This window comes from Capra hircus, chromosome 6 (assembly GCF_001704415.2).
Source record: "Capra hircus breed San Clemente chromosome 6, ASM170441v1, whole genome shotgun sequence".
In the NCBI taxonomy this organism is placed as follows: Eukaryota; Metazoa; Chordata; class Mammalia; order Artiodactyla; family Bovidae; genus Capra; species Capra hircus.
Genome location: NC_030813.1, coordinates 96,340,572 through 96,363,002, shown reverse-complemented (window position 1 = coordinate 96,363,002; position 22,431 = coordinate 96,340,572). Strand labels below are relative to the sequence as shown.

The window sequence follows — 22,431 nt, the reverse complement described above, 5'->3', positions numbered from 1 at the left end:
CCCAGTGCACCAGCTTTGAGTGCCCTGTTTCATGCATCGAACTTGGACTGGTCGTCTGTTTCACATACGGTGGTAATATACGTGTTTCAATGCTATTCTTTCAAATCATCCCACCCTCACCTTCTCGCACAGAGTCCAAAAGTCTGTTCTTTATATCTGTGTCTCTTTTGCTGTCTCGCATACAGGGTCGTCATTACCATCTTTCTAAATTCCATATATATACATTAATATACTGTACTGGTGTTTTTCTTTCAGACTTACTTCACTCTGTATAATAGGCTCCAGTTTCATCCACCTCATTAGAACTGACTCAAATGCATTTTTAATAGCTGAATAATATTCCATTGTGTATATGTACCACGACTGTCTCATCCATTCGGCTGCCGATGGACATCTAGGTTGCTTCCATCTCCTAGCTATTGTAAACTTTCTTATTCATTGTTGCAACCGTTGCCTTGAAATACTCTCTTTTCTGTCCCCATGCTAGAGTCTCCAGCTCAGTGTCTGTTGCTGAATCCTTCTTGTCATCCTGACCTCAGGTCACTTCAGTCCTTGACCTGTTTTCTACCTATTCACTCCTTGGGTGATAACATCAAGTCTCCTGGCCATAAATGCTGTCTAAGGACTCCTCAGAACCACACCTCCAGCCCTAGGCTCTTCCCTGAATGCCAGACTCCTGAGTTCACCTGCTTGCTTAGCATCTCTATTGGGATGTTCAGGACATAACTCTTGATTCTCTTCTTCATAACCTGCTCTGCAACCTGTACCCCCAGCCCACTCCAGCCTTAGTAAAAATAGCTCAGTTCCATGGATCAAAACGCTTTGTGCCTAGCCACTGAGTCACTCAGTCATGCCAACTCTATGACCCCATGGACTGTAGCCCTCCAGGCTCTTCTGTCAATAGGGATTCTCCAGGCCAGAATACTGGAGTGGGTTGCCATGCCCTTCTCCAAGGGATCTTCCCAACCCACGGATCGAACCCAGGTCTCCTGCATTGCAAGTGGATTCTTTACCAGCTGAGCTACCAGGGAAACACCCAAAACGCTTTAGCATCATTCTTGAATCCTTGCTTTCTCCTGCATACCACATTCACCCCATTAGCAAATCCTGTTGACTGCCTTCAAAATAATCTGGAATCCAATCACATCTCCACCTTCACCACTGTTCTAGTCTGAGCTACCAGCCCTGCCTTACCCCACCACTAGAACCATCACAGTTTATTTTCAACACATTTTTTTGTTTTGTTTTGTTTCTTTTCTCCCTTTTGGTCATACCACCTGACATACAGGATCTTAGTTTCCTGACCAGCAATTGACTCCACGACCCTTCCAGTGGAAGCATGGACTCTTAACCACTGAACCACCAGGAAAGTCCATCAACACATTTTTAAAACCTTACTTTGGGTTTTGTAAATTAGAACACATTCCCAGGTCCTTCCCATAGCCCATTAGGTCTATAGTCATGTGACCCTCATCTCTTATCCTCCTGCCCTGCTTACTGACTCCACCAGCAACACTGCCCTCCCTGTTCCAAGAATAACCCATGTCTACTCCTGACTCCTTGCTGTCTTGGAATTCTTTGTCTACAAGAGAACAGTGTGACTCATTCTCATCTCTGCTTAATTGTCAGCATATGAGAGAGGCTTAGTGGGTTGCCATTTTCTTCTCCAGGGGATCTTCCCGACCCAGGGATTAAATCCATTCCTCTGCCTTGGGAGTTGCATTCTTTACCACTGAACCCCTTTTACTATCCATTGTGTCTAAAAACATCACACCTCTCTCTCACTCTCTGTCCTCTGCTATATTTTTCTTTTCAGTGATTATCACCACCCGATAGATTACCTCTATGTCTATGTATGGATGTGTGTATTTTAAGTGGTATTCAAGTAATGAGATTATTTTCTAGCATATGTGCAGATTTGCTATAAAACAACCTATAAGAGAGAGGGAAGGAGGGAAAGAGGGAGGGTGGAATATTAGTTGTAAATGTGTCTCAGATGTGGGTCCTAATGTCCGATTTTGGCTTTTCTCTAGCCCTCCTTTTTCTGGGATTGACCAAATGATGACCTACAATCTGATTCTCAAAGGCATTGAAAAAATGGATTTTCCCAGAAAGATAACAAGACGACCTGAGGATCTGATTCGGAGACTTTGCAGGTGAGAATGACTATTAAAAATCCTTTGTTTTTAGGGAAAGTGTGAAGGCTTCTTATTTCTGCTGCCATTTTAAAGTTGGATTATGTGTTTACTTATAGTACTTTTCTATGTAGCTAGATTATATTTAAAGAAAATCATTTCTACTTTGGGCTTCCCAGGTGGATAGTGGTAAAGAATCCGCCTGCCAATGCAGGAGATGTAAGAGACACAGGTTTGATCCCTGGGTTGAGAAGATCCCCTGGAGGAGCGCATGGCAGCCCACTCCAGTATTCCTGGAGAATCTCATGCACAGAGGAACCTGGCGATCCATAGGATTGCAAAGAGTCAGATATGACTGAAGTGACTTAGCATGCGCCTACACGTTTTCTATTTTATGGTCTGTACTAGGAGTTTGAGTTTCCTTCATATGATAGAACCACAGTACCTTCTTATAGTTTAAAAGTTATCCAGATTGTTCAGGTTATCTTTGAGAATCATCTTTGTCTGCTGTAGAGGAAAACAAAACCACAAAACTTACCGTAATGAAGGAGTAATTTATAGCCTCTGTTAATTTTCAGTGGTGATGATAAAAGTGTTGCTGTATGCCCTCTTTCAGCCTTCAGTTTTTTTAAAAAATACTCTGACTTTATTGCAAATTACTGCAGAATTCTATTTAACATTAAAAGTAATTTTTTGGAGAACGGAAGACTTCTAGAATTTTGTTTAAACTTAATTTTGTTGCCTTTTTTAAAACATTTAGAACACTTTTTGCACATATGAACTTTCAAAAGTGCATTAAAATTTAGCAAATTTAGGACATGAAACCTTGCTGCTGGTTGCCCACAGAAGTTTCTTCATGTTTCTAAAATTTTAACTCCATTGTAAATGATTCTCTAAAGCTTTCCTTGGTCTTCTTAGCAAAATTGGTAAGATATAACAGCATCTGCCTATTCTTCTAAGCATTTATTCATAGCTCATTTAAAGCACTGGGATATATACCTATCTATATATCAATATCTATAGCTAAGTATCTATAGCTATATAGAGAAAGTGAAAGTCGCTCAGTCATGTCCGACTCTTTGCGACCTCATAATTCTCTAGGCCAGAATCCTGAAGTGGGTAGCCTTTCCCTTCTCCAGCGGATCTTCCCAATCCAGAGACTAAACCCAGATCTCCCGCATTGCAGGCGGATTCTTTACCAGCTGACCCACAAAGGAAGCCCATATATAGCCTATAGCTATATACTGGGGTATATAGATACATAAGGAGATCAGCCCTGGAATTTCTTTGGAGGGAATGATGCTGAAGCTGAAACTCCAGTACTTTGGCCATCTCATGCGAAGAGTTGACTCATTGGAAAAGACTCTGATGCTGGGAGGGATTGGGGGCAGGAGGAGAAGGGGACGACAGAGGATGAGATGGCTGGATGGCATCACGGACTCGATGGATGTGAGTCTGAGTGAACTCCGGGAGTTGGTGATGGACAGGGAGGCCTGGCGTGCTGCGATTCATGGGGTTGCAAAGAGTCAGACACAACTGAGCGACTGAACGGAACTGAACTGATATTCATATTTCTGACTGTAATTGGACTGTGGCTCCTCCAGAGAGGGCATATGTTCTCTCTCCCTATACACAAATGTGCCTGGTTTATACATATTACTGACAACATGAATGAATGGATAAAGAAGAAGCATTAAATTTTAATGTGAAATTCACTCAAGCGTAATTATTATAAGCTGACTTAAAACTTTTTTTGTAGGCAAAATCCAACAGAAAGACTGGGAAATCTGAAGAATGGAATCAATGACATTAAGAAACACAGGTATATATTTCTCTGCCCAGCAAATATAGAAATATTTTTTATTTTTAAAATGTGGTCATCTTGAAGCTTTTCTCAGTATGTTGCAAAGACCCCTCCCCAGACACTCAGTTTACCCTTTCTGGTGCTTTATTTCTCATCTGTGCTATACTACCTGCAGTTACAAAGATCAATCTCAGTGTGATTTCGCCAGTGCTGGAAATTCCTATCAAGTATGGATAAAGTTACAAAACAAATCACAAAATTACATATTCAGGTTATAGCAACTTAGCTTTTTATCTGCTGCTGTCTTTATTATTTTCCAAATATTATCTTGGATTCTGTAAAGGAATCAAGTTCTAATTTTGACATTTGATTTGCAGTTAAAGTAGGATACTATCATTGTTATCCATATTCAAGAGAATGGGTTAACTAAATCAACTCTTAAATAGCCTTCTATTTCAGTTTAACTGATATTATACATTAATTTGAAACATAATTTTCCTTTGACTAGCTTTCCACATTTTGTTTTATTATTATTTTTAAAAATTTATTTATTTTAGTTGGAGGTTAATTACTTTACAGTATTGTAGTGTTTTTTGCCATACACTGATATGAATCAGCCATGGGTGTACATGTGTTCCCCATCCTGAACCCCCCTCCCACCTCCCTCCCCATCCCATCCCTCAGGGTCATCCCAGTGCAGCAGCCCTGAGCACCCTGTCTCATGCATCGAACCTGGGCTGGCGATCTGTTTCACATATGATAATATACATGTTTCAATGCTATTCTCTCAGATTATCCCACCCTCGCTTTCTCCCACAGAGTCCAAAAGACTGTTCTATACACCTATCTGTCTCACATATAGGGTTATCGTCACCATCTTTCTAAATTCCATATATATGTGTTAGTATACTGTATTGGTGTTTTTCTTTCTGGCTTACTTCACTCTGTATAATAGGCTCCAGTTTCATCCACCTCGTTAGAACTGATTCAAATGTATTCTTTTTAATGGCTGAGTAATATTCCATTGTGTATATGTACCACAGCTTTCTTATCCATTCTTCTGGGATGGACATCTAGGTTGCTTCCATGTCCTGGCTATTATAAACAGTGCTGTGATGAACATTGGGGTACACGTGTCTCTTTCAGTTCTGGTTTCCTTGGTGTGTATGCCCAGCAGTGGGATTGCTGGGTCATATGGCAGTTCTATTTCCAGTTTTTAAAGGAATCTCTACACTGTTCTCCATAGTGGCTGTGCTAGTTTCCATTCCTACCAACAGTGTAAGAGGGTTCCCTTTTCTCCGCACCCTCTCCAGCATTTATTGCTTGCAGACTTTTGGATAGCAGCCGGTGTGAGATGGTACCTCATTGTGATTTTGATTTGCATTTCTCTGATAATGAGTGATGTTAGCTCTGCACATTTTAAAGTCTCATATTGTACTTTACTTTTTCGGGTAAGGTACATTGATTTCCACAAAACCTCAAACCATGTTTTATCCTTATGTAGTAATCTAATATACACCTCTTCAGGTCTGTGAATCTCTAAAACTGGACTTTAAAACCATCAATAACCTCCACAACATAAAATCTCTGATTTGTTTGCATGTGTGTGTGGAAGTTCAAGCCTTGGAGTTGTTTGTTTGTTTTTAATCTATGCCTGGCTAAATCCTGCCATCCTCAAGATGTTTTGCTTTTGTGCTTGATTTACAAATAGAGACTATCACCTCTTGATAGTTCAAAAAAAAATAAATTTGAGAATTTCATTTTTGAAAACCTTTGAACACACTGCTGTGTTCACTTTGAGAGAGGAAAACACCTCTCAATATTTTATTTCTCTCTGGATGTTTTTACTGAAGAATTAGAGGCAAATCAGCATAGAGTGAAAATAAAGGGAGAGATGCTGCTGAATAGAAACACTGTCCATTTTTCTGAACAGTAGTGGTGCAGCTCAAAAAAAAAAAAAAAAAATCCCGGGGCTGCCAACCCTGCTCTATCTATTCATGAGCTTTCTTGAAATAAAGCCATGTATTCAACATTGTAAATTCATATTGGGCTCTTCCGTAAGGAGTCAGGATATATCAGGAAGGGGGTGGGGAGCAGGGAAGAGATGGAGACAGACAGACACATCTGTGCATTTCAGAGACATCAAAATGCTTAGAGCATTTTCTGTTCTTTATTCTTAGAGCCTTTGGATTGTCTTCAGTGTAAAGTTTATTATTTATCTTAGATTCCAGTTTCTCTCTCTTCCTACATGCTGTTATCACAGTTTCTTCTCTCATGATAAAAAGACACATAAATATACCATTCTTATTGAACAAACCAAAGTCCTGTCAATTAAAGTCCCTCTTCCAGTGTATTGTCTTCTTTTGTCTCATTAAAGAAGCGTCTTCATGGTTGCTCTGAGGTAGTTGGAAAATAGAAGTGATATAATTGTTAACAGGTTCCAGTTTTATCTCTTGCTTCTCGTTTACCTGAGGCTCATTTAAATGCAACTGTCAAATTGGAATTTTATGCACATGCAAATTGATGCTAAAGGACGTTCTCACTTTAGTGTGGTAATGAAGAATTTTGAATTCCCTTCCCCACAGGGATTAATTTGCCCATGCTTTTTAACAGACGGTGCTCTTTGCCAAGTAGCTGAAGCATCCGTGTGTAGGGCAGAGTTCACTAATAAGATGCAGCAAATTTACACAGTGCCTTCTGGTGAGCACAGGGAGCTTAAAACCATTATTTCATCTTATTTTTATAGTGATTCTTAAGATACAAAGCTGGGGCATGTGGGGCTGAAAAACAGATCTCTCTCTGCTTTCAAATAGGAGTGTTCTAGAACCTTCTATAAGTCTCCAAGGCATATATAGCTTCTCTACCCAGGATATTCTGGATTTTTTTTTTTTTTTGAGAAAACATTCTTTCTGGGCTTCCCTGGAGGTCCAGTGGTTAAGACTCCATGCTCCCAATGCAGGGAGCACAGGTTCAATCCCTGGCCAGGTAGCTAAGATCCCCACATGCCATACATTGCTGCCTGAATAAAGAAATAAAACAAAAAAATTTTCTAAAATTTGCTATCAGATTTTCCAGCTCCTCTCTAAGGTAAAACATTTCTTCTTGGAAAGCTGTTTACTTCAATTTTGTTTTTTAAAACAATACAGTTAAACATGTTCTATTGTTAAATGTTTGTCCAGTCTGTGATAAATTGTCTTTCCTAAAAATATAATTCCTCTCTCTCCTTTTTGTGAGTTAACTTATTAACTAGGTACCAATCATGTCTGTCTGAAAAGAGGGATAATATATTTGTAGGGTACAATTAAATCTTTCCTGCTAGGCCCAGGAGTAATTTGTTTCCAGTCTCATAATGTTACCTTTAATATTTCGAGTCTCTAGAATTTTACTCTCAAGAATAGCTACAAGTCTTCTAAAAATGAAGAAGCAATTTATGTGCAGTTGCTGCTAATATTTCTTTAGTGAATATTTTTCACACACGAGTGCATGCTGGCACTTGGATTACTTAAAATGTGGTTAGTGTCAAAAAGGCCAAGTGTTAAGTGAATAACCACTCATGTTAAGTAAATATTGCCATAAGTCAAATTGTAACAAGTACTCAACAAGAAATGCACAGGCTCTTTGATTCAGTGGAGTAACAGTAATGATTTTTATTAATATTTATAGAGTAGGTTCTGGGTAGAGAGCATTATAAAATATGTGAAAAGGAATTGTGGCAGACTTTGGTGGTAAAAGAAAAGAACCCACAGAACTGTGTGCCCAGAAATCCCTAAAAATGGAGCCTCAGTCTGTACAAAGAAGCTGATGGGTGGATCAAGCAGAAGACTTCTGCGGTTTTGCAGCAAGGACAGGGGAAGTCATACAGCTAGCACTGCTGTCTGACTCTCACTCTTTGCTTAAAGACTCAGCAGCTCAGGCAAAAATGGTGCTTTGAGTGAAGAATGGCATGGCATCTGAAATGGAATGTACCAGAGCCTGCCCTCTGGTTGTAGTATTTTTTCTCTTGCTAAGCTTAGACTTAGGATGGGAGATCCAGTCACGGAGTGACCCCCAAACCAGTTCCAAGAGTGGAAAGGGATTGAAAAAGGTAGAAAAACGTAGCTGCAGGTCCAGTAGACAGACAGAAGAATGTGAAGGTCTCATAAAATCTCCCAGCCTGCCTTCTCCCACCTCCTACCACCGTCCCATTGCACCCCTGCCGTGGACATTCTTCACATAGTGGCCGTAATTGTCTTAACATGCTTAGATCACATCACTTCCTTCTAACTTTGTACTGGTTTTCCCCTAAGCATAAAATATTGATGCCTTTTTATGTACTACAAGACCCTACAGGATCTGGCCTCTGACTGGTTCTCAGACATGATATGTTTTTCTAGTTTTCCCTCCATTCACTACACTTCTGCTCATTTCATCACTTTCTTCCATTTAGAAAGCCATTGACACGAATCTATCCGTGGCTTTTCCATTCTCTTCAGTATGGCTTTAACTCAGATATTACTTCTTCAGACATCACTCTGGCTAAAAAGCAGTACCTCCCAACCCATCCTCATCCCAGTCAACCTCTACCATTTTATTCTCTTATGTTTTCTCTTTATTCTCTATTACTTATTAGTATATGAAACTAATGTAAGTATTTGTAGTACTTACTTGTTTGTTTACTTGTCACCTCCTACCAAAATAAAGATATCTTAAAAGCAGGGTCTTTGTTGTTTCTGATTCCTGGGACCAAATCGACTTTCTGCACTAGACTGGTGTCAGCCCTGGACTGGTGCTTTTTCTTTTCTTTTCTTTCTTTTTTTGAAGTTTTTATTTTGTATTGAGGGTATAGCCGATTAACAATGATGTGATAGTTTCAGTGAACAGGAAAGGGACTCAGCCATACATATTCATGTGTCCATTCTCCCGCCAAACCCCCTCCCATCCAGGCTGCCACATAACGTTGAGCAGAGTTCCCTGTGCTATACAGTAGGTCCTTGTTGGTTATCCATTTTATTAATAAGTATATAGCAGTATATAATAGTATATACATTCACTATTGACTGAAGTGACCTCAGTGTCCCAACAGAAAAGATCAGTATTATATAAAACAGTATTACTCCATGCGCTTCATAATATTCTGAGAGACAGAGTACATTTTTTTTTTTTTTCTGTCTGAGAAAAATAAGCTCTCCTCATTTCTGGTGTTGAATCTCCAGCTCACCAAGCCTGATACGTATCCTAAAGACCGTATCAGTCCTTTTAGATTAATGATTTGGAAGCAATAAATGAAAGGACTTCATCTGGCCTTCAGCTTCATCCCATTACAGATAATTGTGAGATACTTTTTCTCTTGGAGCTTTCTAGATACATTTCATCAAGAGCATCACAATATGGCAATGTGATATTGTAAGAATGATAGTTAGAGATCCTGGTAAATGTGTCCTCTTGTTGCAGACTCATTAAGTTATTCAACAGACATTTATTTGAGCCCCTGTTTTGTTCCAAGTGGGCTTCCCAGATGGCGCTAGTGGTAAAGAACTCACCTGCCAGTGCAGGAGACATAAGAGATGCGGGTTTGATCCCTGGGTTGGAAAGATCCCCTGGAGAAGGAAATGGCAATCCACTCCAGTTTTCTTGCCTGGAGAATCCCATGGACAGAGGAGCCTGGCAGGCTATCATCCACAGGGTTGCAAAAAAGTTAGACACAACTGAAGCAACTTAGCATGCACTGTTCCAAGTGTTAGTGACACTTCTTTGGAAATGAGCTTGCATTCTTGCCATCACGGAGCTTGGATTCTAGTTGGGGAGAAAGAAAATAAAGAAGATATTATAACTACATAAAGTGCATAGTAGAGATATTAGAGAGTGTCAAGTACTAAGGAGAGAAAATAGGAAAGGATGGGATGTAATGTGTGGTGGGGAGGGTAGGGGTGCGAGGAATGGGGAAGGTTTGCCATGTTAGACTGGATGGTAAAAGAAAGTGAAAGAAAGTGAAGTCACTCAGTTGTGTCCAACTCTTTGCCACCCTATGGACTGTAGCCCACCAGGCCTCCCCATCCATGGAATTTTTCAGGCATGACTACTGGAGTGGGTTGCCATTTCCATTTCCAGGGGATCTTCCTGACCCAGGGATTGAACCCGTGTCTCCCAAAGAAGGCTTCTCTAAGAAATGACCTTTGAGAAAATATCTGATACTGTTGAGGGAGCAAATCATGTGGAAATCTGGGGAAAGACTCATTCACTTACAGGGGCTTACGTGCAAAGGCCTTGAATTGGGAGCATCCCTAGCTTGTTGGAAGAATGTTGAGGAGACACAGGTGCAAAACAGAAAGAAAGAGAAAAGTAGGACAGTGGTAAGGTGGGGGAAGGGTGGTGGCTGAAAGGATGATTTTGTAAGTCAATGGGTTATAGTAAAGACATGGTGAAGACTTTGCCTTTTACACTGAGTGAAACTGAAAGCATTGGACAGCTTTGAACAAAGGCATGATGTGACCTGACTTACATTTTCAATGATTGCCTTTGCTGCTGGATTGTTTCGCATGGACAAAAGTAGGACCTGTTTGCATGCATGCGTGCGCTCAGTTGTGTCCAACTCTTTGTAACCTCATGGACTGTAGTCCTCCAGGCTCCTCTCTCCATGGGCTTCTCCAGGCAAGAATACTGGAGGGGATTACCATTTCCTAGTCTAGGGAGTCTTCCTCATCCAGGGGTTGAACCCACATCTCTTGAGTCTCCTGCATTGGAAGGGGGATTCTTTTACCCCTGAGTGACCTGGGAAGGTCAGAGGACCTGTTAGGAGGTGATTGTAATAATACAGGCAAGAAATACTAATGGCTTGGTGCATGCTGGTAGAATGGAGATATTGAGTATTTGTAGGGTTCTGAATACAAATGTATTTTGAAGATAATGCTGACTAAATTTGCCCATGAACTGAGACAGGATGTGAGAGAAAGGATAACTCCAAAGTCTTTGGTTTGAACAACTGGAAGAGTTGAGACAAATTTATTGAGGAAAATTTGGAGCTTCAGTGTGAACCTGATTGTTGCTAGATACCCATTAGATATTCTTTGGGGTGATAGTGAATGGCAGTTATGGATATCAGCCTATAAAACAATGGGGTGGGGAGATCTTGAATGGAAATAGAAATTTGAGAGTAATCAGTTCATACATGCTATTTAAAGCCATAAGACTGAATGAGATTACCTACAAAGTGAGGGTAGTTGAAAACTGAACAGGTCCAATGACTGAGCTCCAGAGCGCAACAACTTCATATAGAAATAGCAGTGGAAAAGGAGAAAAAGTACTCAGGAAGGTAAGAGGAAGGCCAGAACAAGAGTATGTCTCTGGAGCCAAGCAAAGGAAGTGTTTGAGTAAGTGTGAGTGATGAGTAAGTGTGAGTGATGGGTAAATGTGAGTGATAAGCTGTGGCAAATGCTGCTGGCAGCGAGGTTAAAACTGAGAATCAAGGCAATTTCATGGAGTGGAGAGGGTGAAATCTGACTGAAGTATGCCCAGGATAAAATGGATAGTGTCGACTGAAGCAAAACACACAACCTAAAAGTTGCAAGTTAGGTTTTATTCAAAGACCTTATTGAGGACGATAGCCTGGGAGGTAGCCTCTCAGCTATCTCTGAGAAACTGCTCCAGAGAGGTAAGGGAGGAGCTGGGATATATAGGAGTTTTTGCTTAAGAAAAAAGCATGTAGTAGGACATGAGAAGATTACTGCTGAAATAGGGTGGGGCAATCTAAGGGGAGAGGAGGAAGAGTTTACCTACAAACTATTAGGTATTAGGTAAAGAACAAGCTACAAAGATATATTGTACAACACAGGAAATATAGCCAATTTTGTAATAACTATAAATGGAGTATAACCTTTTAAAATTGTCAGTCACTGTATTGTACATCTGTAACATATAATACTGTACAGCAACTATACTTCAATTTAAAAAAAAGAGAGAAAAAACATTTACTGCTAATCACAGATAAAAGACATCACAAGTCAACGATTTTACTGCTTTTCTATATATGAGAAGATGCAAGAGTCTGGGCATCTTCTTGACATTATTATTTTGGTATATATCTTAACTATCTAGTGCCAGTATTATGTTTTTCTCCACCCCAAATTGCTTGCCAGGTGGCTACAGTGGCTGATGGCTTCAGTGCAGGCAACATTCAGTGTTTACTGGAATCAGTTCAGTTCAGTTCAGTTCATTCGCTCAGTCGTGTCCGACTCTTTGAGACCGCATGAACCGCAGCATGCCAGGCCTCTCTGTCCATCACCAACTCCAAGAGTCCACCCAAACCCATGTCCATTAAGCCGGTGATGCCATCCGGCTCATCTTCTGTTGTCCCCTTTTCCTCCTGCCCTCAATCCCTCCCAGCATCAGGGTCTTTTCAAATGAATCAGCTCTTTGCATCAGGTAGCCAAAGTATTGGAGTTTCAGCTTCAACATCAGTCCTTCCAGTGAACACCCAGGACTGATCTCCTTTAGGATGGACTGGTTGGATCTCCTTGCAGTCCAAGGGACTCTCAAGAGTCTTCTCCAACACCACAGTTCAAAAGCATCAATTCTTCAGTGCTCAGCTTTCTTTATAGTCCAACTGTCACATCCATACATGACTACGGGGAAAACCATATCCATGACTAGATGGACCTTTGTTGACAAAGTGATATCTCTGCTTTCTAATATGCTATCTAGGTTGGTCATAACTTTTCTTCCAAGGAGTAAGCGTCTTTTAATTTCATGGCTGCAGTCACCATCTGCAGTGATTTTAGAACCCAGAAAAACAAAGTCAGCCACTGTTTTCACTGTTTCCCCATCTATTTCCCATGAAGTGATGGGACCGGATGCCATGATCTTCGTTTTCTGAATGTTGAGCTTAAGCCAACTTTTTCACTCTCTTCTTTCACTTTCATCAAGAGGCTCTTTAGTTCCTCTTCACTTTCTACCATAAGGGTGGTGTCATCTGCATATCTGAGGTTATTGATATTTCTCCCAGCAATCTGGATTCCAGCTTGTGCTTCTTCCAGTCCAGCATTTCTCATGATGTACTCTGCATATAAGTTAAATAAGCAGGGTGACAATATACAGCCTTGACGTACTCTTTTTCCTATTTGGAACCAGTGTGTTGTTCCATGTCCAGTTCTAACTGTTGCTTCCTGACCTGCATACAGGTTTCTCAAGACGCAGGTCAGATGGTCTGGTATTCCCATCTCTTTCAGAATTGTCCATGGTTTGTTGTGATCCACACAGTCAAAGGCTTTGGCATAGTCAATAAAGCCGAAATAGATGTTTTTCTGGAACTCTCTTGCTTTTTCGATGATCCAGCAGATGTTGGCAATTTGATCTCTGGTTCCTCTGCCTTTTCTAAATCCAGCTTGAACATCTGGAAGTTCACAGTTCACGTATTGCTGAAGTGTGGGTTGGAGAATTTTGAGCATTACTTAACTAGCGTGTGAGATGAGTGCAGTTGTGCGGTAGTTTGAGCATTCTTTGGCATGAGCAGGCAGCAGTGTTTTTTTTTGTGTGCAGTTGATACAGTGATTAGGTTACTCTTTCAAGTTTTCTTCCAATGAGAAGAGAGAACTGAAGTGAGAGTTGGAGAAAAGTTCAGGTGAAGGGAGAGTGCTTTGTGGTTGCAAGAATTTCATTGTTTCCACACTGATCTGAATGCACCAGCAGAGAAAATTCAGGAGAGGTAAGATTTTAAGGAGCATGTTTGAATAGAGAATGTCTAGAGGAGCTGACCTCAACTGGAAGCAAAGGCAATGCATTCATGGCACAGGAGAGAAGGGAAGCACACAGATGTGGGTACATAGGCAGGTACATAGGAGAAGGAAATGGCAACCCACTCCAGTATTCTTGCCTGAAACATCTCATGGACAGAGGAAGCCTGGCAGGCTACAGTCCTTGGGTTACAAAGAGTCAACATGACTTAGCTCCTGAACTTGCATATAGCATTACGCTGGTCAAAAATTGTAGGAGTTCCTTTTTCTGCTCCAATTTTCTTCGTGAAATAGGAAGCCAGGCTATCATTGGGAGTGAGGATGGAGAGGAGGTTCTGAAAGTTTGAGGAGAGAGGACAAAGAATGGATTATGAGTCTAAAAGAGTGTGGCAATGAGTGGAAAAACAGAGAGATCCAGACTGACTGCTGGAGCCACTAAAGCCCCCTCCCTGAAAGGTAGTGGGCATGGATGTAATGTGAGATACACAGATGTGTGTGTGTGTGTGTGTGTGTGTGTGTGTGTGTGTGTGTGTGTGAGTCTGTGGGCACAGTGAGTATTTCTCTCTGATTACTTGCAGCTACACCATTGCAGGCAGGAAGCAGGCAACAGAATGGGTTGACATATGACATGACATGCTAATAGTGTATCAGATCAGTAATATTCCTCTGTGCTTTTCTCATTTCTCAGGTGGTTAAATGGTTTTAATTGGGAGGGACTGAAAGCACGAAATCTTCCATCACCTTTACAAAGAGAGGTATGGTAGCTGATGTTACTCTCTTGATATTTTTCTAGGTGTTTTTGTAAACAGATTTTAAGTGTGTGATCATGTGTGCACACTCGAGTGTATGTGTGTAATACATCTTAAAAATTTTAAGTTTTTAAATTTAAGTAAAAATGTCTTTGCAATTGTTATTCTATGCAAATATGATTCTATTACCTGTTAATGGACGTTAGCTCAACTCTTAGGAATGCATTACATGTGAATCTAAGTAATGAAGGAGACCAGGCTGGATTCTGGGTCAGGAAGATCTCCTGGAGAAGGGAATGGCTACTCACTCCAATATTCTTGCCTGGAGAATTCCATGAACAGAGGAGGCTGGTGGGCTGTATAGTCCATGGAGTCAAAAAGAGTCGGACATGACTGAGTGACTGACACTTTCATTTCTAAGTCCCAAGGTCATCAGTGTTGGTCAGGCTGAAATATGGTTCTAGAAATATAATATGAACCTATATGCAATTTAAAATCTTCCAGTAGCCATATTTAAAAGGGTTAAAAGAAATAGGTGAAATTAGTTTTAATTATTTTACTACATTAAGGATTATTATTTCCACATGTGAAAATGAAAGTGAAAATCTCTCAGTCGTGTCTAACTCTCTGTGACCCCATGGACTATAAAGTCCATGGAATTCTCCAGGCTAGAATACTGGAGTGGGTAGCCATTCCCGTATCCAGGGGATCTTCCCAACCTGGGGATTGAACCCAGGTCTCCCACATTGTGGGCAAATTCTTTACCAGCTGAGCCACAGAGAAGCCCTTGGTAGCACCAGGGAACCCCTTACATGTTACATTTCAAACTGTAACCAACATAGAATATTAATGAGATCTTTCTAAATTTTCAAAAATCTCAAGTGGATTTTCCACTTCTCATCACATCTTAATTACAACTAGCTACATTTCCAGTACTCAGTCCCCGAATGTTGCTTTTTTGGACATAAATAATTATTTTTAAAATAATTTTAAAATACAGACAGAAATATTATATCATTCCTTTTTCTCTCTGAATGCCTCCATATATCTCCATATTTCCATTAGATATTCCCTATAAAATTTTATCCTAATGTAAAAGATTTTTATGCTGGAAAGCCTTTTATTGCTCATCCTTTAAAAACTTTAAATTTTAATTTTTTTTAATTTTAAATTTTTGTGAGAGTAAAGATTTTGTTGGCAGCACAGATATTTCTTCTGAATTCAGTTACAATTACATTTTTTGTAAGATGCAGTATCAAACAACATAAATATATTATAAATTTTAAAGTAATTATTAAACAAAATGCTTTGAAAAGAAATTATTAAATGTATTTGAAGATAAATATTATTTATTAAAAAGTGGAACCAGATTCCACATCAGTTCTATTTCTCTTAAAAATTATTTTTATATATTCAGTTCAGTTCAGTTCAGTCTCTCAGTCGTGTCCAGCTCTTTGCGACCCCACGAATCGTAGCACACCAGGCCTCCCTGTCCATCACCATCTCTTTATATATTGGGTTGGTCAAAAAGTTCATTTAGGTTTTTCCATACCATCTTCCAGAAAAACCCAAATGAACTTTTTGGCCAGTCCAATAGATGAACGTGCTAAGAGTTGTGTTCACATAAATAAGTAAATGAGAGTGGAAGGTTTTGTAATAAAATGTCACTTTGAACACCTGAGTAGTCTCCTTGTCGCTCCAAAACTCATTATGATGGATTATAAATAGTATTTTCAATTATCTACCAGCTGATAATTCAATTAGATACTAATGAAAATTGTTTGAACACTAAAAATTGGAAACCACTTGATTTCCAGAGTAACTGAACACCAGAGTCATTTAATTCTTTCAACAAAGTCATTCAAAACAAACATTTTGAATTTTCCCATTGTTTGAACTTCTGGAGACTTTATATGTGTCAATTAGCCATATAAAATTTCGATTGGTGAGAAACATACAAAGTGGAAGAAGGATTCCCACCCATTTTTAAAGAAAAAATATTTCCTTTTAAAATGTTTTCCAGTTTGAAAAATAGATATCATTTTTTCACCTTTTCTTTCAGAAATAACTTCTCAGGCCAGGTAGCTCCTATCAAAGGTAATTCTGGAATCCAATCCATTTGTTCTAAAGGGGAGATCTCATGAGGTTGAGAGTGTGATTCAAAACTGATAACTGGTCATCTTTTCCTTATGTGTACCTTACAAGTGGCTGCAGTATAAAATCAGTGTTCAGATACAGGGAGCATTCCCATGTGTTCTCACCTTTGGTTTCATCTTTTCTCTACTAGCTCAGTGGACCCACAGATCACAGCTACTTTGACAAGTATCCTCCTGAAAGGGGGGTGCCTCCAGATGAGCTGTCAGGCTGGGATAAAGACTTCTGAGAGAAGGAAAGACGATCACTGCCTACAGAATCAAGAGGACTAGAAGTCCTAGCAATCCAACACTGATCACTTCTCCTTGGAGTTTGACACTATCTTTTGGAAGACCATTAGAGAAACGAAATCCCTGCCCATAATCTGGGGGTGGGAGAGAGTGGGTGCAGAGGTGGTTCTGAATTATAATGTCTCCTTTAGATGCTGTGAATTATTCATGTGTTCCATTCTTTGTTTTTCTCAAATGTTGAAGGCTGTCTTAGTCCCCTCTTCGAAGTCAGAACCATTTTTGTTAAAGGGACATTATCTTCTCTGAAATCTATTGCTCCATCCTTATCATTCTTGTCTCATTTAAGTCCTAGTAAGGTTTAAAAAATGTCTTGTCCTTGAGCAACCAAGTCATTCAAATAGAAAGAAGAACAAGGGTTAATTTTGGAAAATTTCCCTTTCCCAACAATCTCACATAAGCATCATGGCATCTGGAAATTGGGGTTTGCAGGAAACTTGGTAGTCAATAGCAATTCTTGGTTTTCACCTGCATTCAACCTCGAAATAAATTAATATGCTTCTGAAAGTAGTCTGGGGAAAGGCAAATTTGAATATTAGTCCCTGGTACCACTTCCTAACATAAATGAGTTAATTCTTCCTTCCAGGTAATTATATTGTATTGGAGAACTTAGAAAAAATAAACAAAGCAAAAAATATGTTTTATTTTCCTGTGACCAGCTGTGGTACCTCAGAGACTGCAAAAGTCTTGTGAGAGGTCGTTGTAACGTGTGGTTAATTGAAGGGTCTTTGGAAAAGTTTTATCTTACATATTAAATATTTTCACAATCAGCTTAGAAAACATGCAGAAACTAGATTGTGAAGGCTTTTCCTTCCCCTTACCTGTGGAGGAGAAAAACTTCCAAAAGGTCAAAATGTTGACTCTTTGAGACTCTGAGATATTTTGACCAGTTCTGTGACTGTTGCTATTAATAAACCAAGAGTACAGAATAAACACAGTTAATTTTTAATGAAAATCCCATTGGCAAATATTGATGCAAACCAAAATCACTGTTGCATTAATAATTTTTTAAAAAGATGTGTGAGTCATGGGACTATTTATAATTTTAGATATTTAAGGCAGGCCAGCCGCTCAAGAAGTAATGCCCAGTAACAAGGACACCCGACATCAAGTCCCCTCCTGTCTCCTCCGTAGTCTTCCAAACGATGGGTAGATTTGTTTCAATAGCATTGGATGCCAGTGCCCAAGAACTTTGCTAGTAGAATGTTTTTATGTACCAATCATGATTATTCTCTCACCCTCCTTTCCAAATGGATAAGAAGCCGACTTCCCACCTTTCTGATCTAGCAGAGTAAAAATAACGTTTCTTCTGCATTAAAAAGTTCCATTAATGAAGCCTCTGCATTATTCAAGCTCCTGGTTATATTTCCATATGCTGATGTTCTATAGGAAAAGCAACCTCTACCCACACTCCACCCATATTTTCAGCATTCGGAGAATTGGTTATCTGCTTTCTGAAGTGTTGAAACAGATGAGTGAGGCCCCACCCAAGAAGGTGCATCCTTAACAAATTATATTTCCACATTTAGAATCTTTTTGCTGAACCAAAGAATTTTTGTTTCCTGGAGTAGTATTTTTAAAGTTGTACATAGATGAAGCATTTTTAATAGGATGGATGTAACCCGCTTAATGAATTTCTAAGATTTTTTAAAGAATTTTATTTGCATTTGGTTTGTAAGCACTGTATGTTTTTCCATGTATATATTTTTCCATTACCCACTTATAAATGTAGGAAATTTATGTATTAGGTTAATATTAGAACTGTACAGTTATATTAGCAATGGTATTCTCAAAGGTGATCAGTAGTTGTAATTCAAAAACAACTTACATATATACAAATAAAAACTAACTTAGAGTACTACAAGTTTACTTTGGCTATGACTGGCCATGTCATTATATAATCTCCATATGTGATTTTATTGGGTTTCCTTTAGAGTACTTTATAAAGATGAAGAAATGAGAGACCTAACCATAATACAATCCCAATTCTGTTTTGTAGCTGGATGACCGTGGGAAAATGACTTCACTTTTTTGAGTACTAGCTTTCTCACTTGTAGAAAAAGGCACAGGAAAATAATGCCTACTTTAGGGGACTGTTTTGGGGAGTAAGTTGATAGATAGAGAGTCCTTTATCAATTTCAATGAAATAATCAATGCTGCATAGATGGAAAGTACTGTTACTATCTCTGTTAGAATTAAAGGGGCCTTAATAACCATTTAGTCCTGAACTCTGTGTATCATTGGTATCTGTATGCATAACTGTATCAATTAAATACAATGTCAATCTTTTCTTTTTCTTTTAAATCATGAAGTAAAGATGGTTAAGGTTTAGTGCATATGAAGAGTTAATCCTCACCAAAATGAAGTGCTTATTAAGAGCTCACTGCTCACCTAAGTTTCTAAATTTTAACTTTTTATAAATATAAGTATTCTTAGAAAATATAGAAAATTATTCCCCTCTATACAGATCCTTCATATTCCTAATCATTAAATCATTCTTAATCTGTCTTTTCTGGGTACAAAGTTGATTTTTCATTCTTGAGCCTCTTCTATGTGGGGTCAGCTTTTCACAATGGTAATTTCCTATTTTCTCTAAATATTAAAATATCTGGGGTGAGGAGAATGTTGTGATGAAAAGGAAAATATTTGGAGTAAAATACTATGGGTTTGAATTCCTGCTCTTCCTAGATATGTGTGACCTTGGATAACAAACCACATATTTATTCATCTATAACTTAGAGGTGGTGCATGTAAAGTTTTGGAATATTGGGCCAGAATATTATTACTTGTAGGTCATTGATAATAACCATTTGGAAATAAATATATACTTATATATCTTTTGGTATAATAATAAACTCTTATTTTTTATTGCCAAGTATTATACTAGGAGTATTTACATCATTATTTCATTCACACAAGATTCTAAAATAATTATAAAAACACTGATTATTAACTGGCTTGAAAGCTAAATATTGGACTCAAATATACCTTTCATTTTCAGTTTAGCTGTGATGGTTTTTCATGGCTTAGTTCCAGTTGCTATAACAATATAACAAATTCACCCACAACTTCTTAGTTGAGCTTCCCTGGTGGCTCAGACAGTAAAGAATCCACCTGCAATGTGGGAGACCTGTGTTCAGTCCCTGGGTTGGGAAGATCCCCTGGAGAAGGGAATGGCCACCCACTCCAGAATTCTGGTCTGGGGAATTCCATGGACAGAGGAGCCTGGCAGGCTACAGTCTATGGGGTCTCAAAGAGTTGGACATGACTGAGTGACTTCCACTCACTCACTTCTTAGTTGCTTGGATTCTTCTTCTAGATTCGGTGCGTCAGGAATTTGGACAGCACGTGACAAAGATGGCTTGTCTCTGCACCACAGTATCTGGGACATCAGGTGGAAAGATTCAAAGACTGGGGTGACTCAGTGGCTGAGAGCTGTAATTACCTGAAGCCTTATTCACTCGTGTCTGGAGCCCGAGCTGGGACTACTCAAAGACTAGGACTGCTGTCCAGCATGCCTACACACATCCTCCACATGGTTTGAAATCCTCACGTTATGACATCATTAGAGTAGTCAGACTCCTTTTGTGTGCCTTTGAGAGCAAGAGTTCCAGTCAACAAGGAGAAGCACCACTAAACTTTATGAACCAGCACTGGAGTCACACCTCATCACTTCTGCCATATTCTGCAGGTGGAAGCACAAGCCCACCTGATTTGTGGGGAGGGAACAGAGGCTCCGTTTCTTAATGAGAGTTTCAAAGAATTTGCAAGAAAGTTTTAAAACCACCACAACCCACTGTCTGGCCACAGACTACTTATATTACTACCTTGTGCAAAATAAATTCATTCCCTCGCTCTGTAAAAAGATCATCTCATAATATCAGACTCAAACTCAAGGTCTGGGATCTTGTCATCTAAGTCCCACTCAGATGTGGATGAAGACACATCAGATGTGATTCCTTGGATATATTCTTTCAGGTCAAAATGCCTGTGACCTAAGTTAACAAGACATATATTCTCACACTCACAGCACTGAATGGTGAGACAACCAAAGGATAACCACAACAGATCCTTGCATTCCAAGAGGGAGAAAATTAGAGGCACAAAGCCTTCCATAGAATTCTGAAATTTAGTCTGATGCAGGTTACCATTTCACTGCTTAGGGCTCAGTCCCACTCCCTGTGAGCTGTTTGCCATAGCTTTTGGCTCCACCTTGTAGAATCTTGGTTTTGCCTCTGAGTCCCCCCCGCCCCCTCCGCCCCAACACACCTTTTTTTTTTTTTTCTTTCTGTAAGATATGGCTAGTATTTGCCACTGAGCAGACTTCTTAGCCTGTTTCCTGACTACATGTTTGATGGTAGAGATGCTTTTTTCAATTTGTCTCTCTTTCTTTACTCCAAGCTGATATATTTTCTTTAAAAACTTGGTGAGTTTCCTATGTGTGAATTCATGATCCACTCCATTAGGCAAAAGCTACATGCACAAATCTTTTCTGTGAGGACTTTATGGAAAAAATGATGCTTAGAAGTTATATTTTTAAGAAATAGAAGATGCGTATAGCACATGCTTAAGATACTGAAAAAGCCTTTCAGCTGTTTGAAAGGCTTGGTAGTCAACCTCAAAGATGCTTTCCAGGGACCTCCCTGGTGATCCAGTGGCTGAGACTCTGTGCTCGCAATGCTGGCGGCCCAGGTTTGATATCTGGTCAGGGAACTAGATCCCACAACCGCAACTAACAGATATCACATGTCACAGGGAAGACTGCATATCTTGTGTGCCACAACTAAGACACAAATGAATAAATAAATATTTAAAAACAACAATAGAAAAAGAAGGATGCCTTTCAATGAATCCAGCTTATGGTGTTCATGCCCTTTTATAATCACCTTCCCTTGATTGTTAACTGAATCTAGTTACGTCCTTCTACAAATAGATAGAATAAAAGTGATGGGAAGTCGCTTCTGAGATTATGTTGCAAAATGAACCTGCTTCTATCTTGCCTGCCTTCGCTTTCTCTCTCATTTGCTTGCTCCAGTGGAAGCCAGCTGCCGTGACGTGAACTTCTCTATGGAGGAACTCACATGGCAAATAACGAAGGAAACCACTGGCCAACAGCCAATAAGGAAATGAGGCCCCCAGTCCCACAACCTGTGATGAACCGAATCCTGCCAACAACTGCAAGTAGATCCTCCTTTGGTTGAGCCTCCGGATTAAAATGTAACCTTAGCCAGTACTTGGTCAAAGCCTACTGAGAGTCCATGAGCCAAAGGAGCCAGATAAGCAACTCCCAGATTTGGGACTTGTAGAAATGGTGAGATAAGAAATGTGTGTGTGGAGTTAAATCACTAGATTGGGAAGGAAAGACAGACATGAAGTAAGAGAGACAAGAACAAAGTGAACATGGGAAGACAAACTGGCAAACCAGAACCCATAAAGACAAATGAGAATCTATGTCTCCTTCAAGGTTGCCAACTTTGGCCACACAGATGGCTTGTAGGATAAGCTGACACTTTTATACACCTGGCTCAGCAGATGCCAAAGGAGCAGTCTGGCTGGAGCTGGAGGAAGCACACGCCTGGCTACTGCCCTTCACCACCA

The 22,431-nt window shown here is 39.6% G+C and overlaps 1 protein-coding gene across 1 annotated transcript in view; it reads left to right on the top strand.

Annotated features, from left to right (window-relative positions):
- Positions 1-19,700, top strand: part of PRKG2 (protein kinase, cGMP-dependent, type II) — a 110,585-nt gene extending 90,885 nt beyond the window's left edge. Inside the window, exons 15-18 of the mRNA XM_005681818.3 lie at positions 2,034-2,156; positions 3,895-3,957; positions 14,332-14,398; positions 16,680-19,700. Of these exons, the coding sequence (XP_005681875.2) occupies positions 2,034-2,156; positions 3,895-3,957; positions 14,332-14,398; positions 16,680-16,775 (349 nt within the window). The 3' untranslated portion in view covers positions 16,776-19,700. The remainder of the gene's footprint in view (positions 1-2,033; positions 2,157-3,894; positions 3,958-14,331; positions 14,399-16,679) is intronic.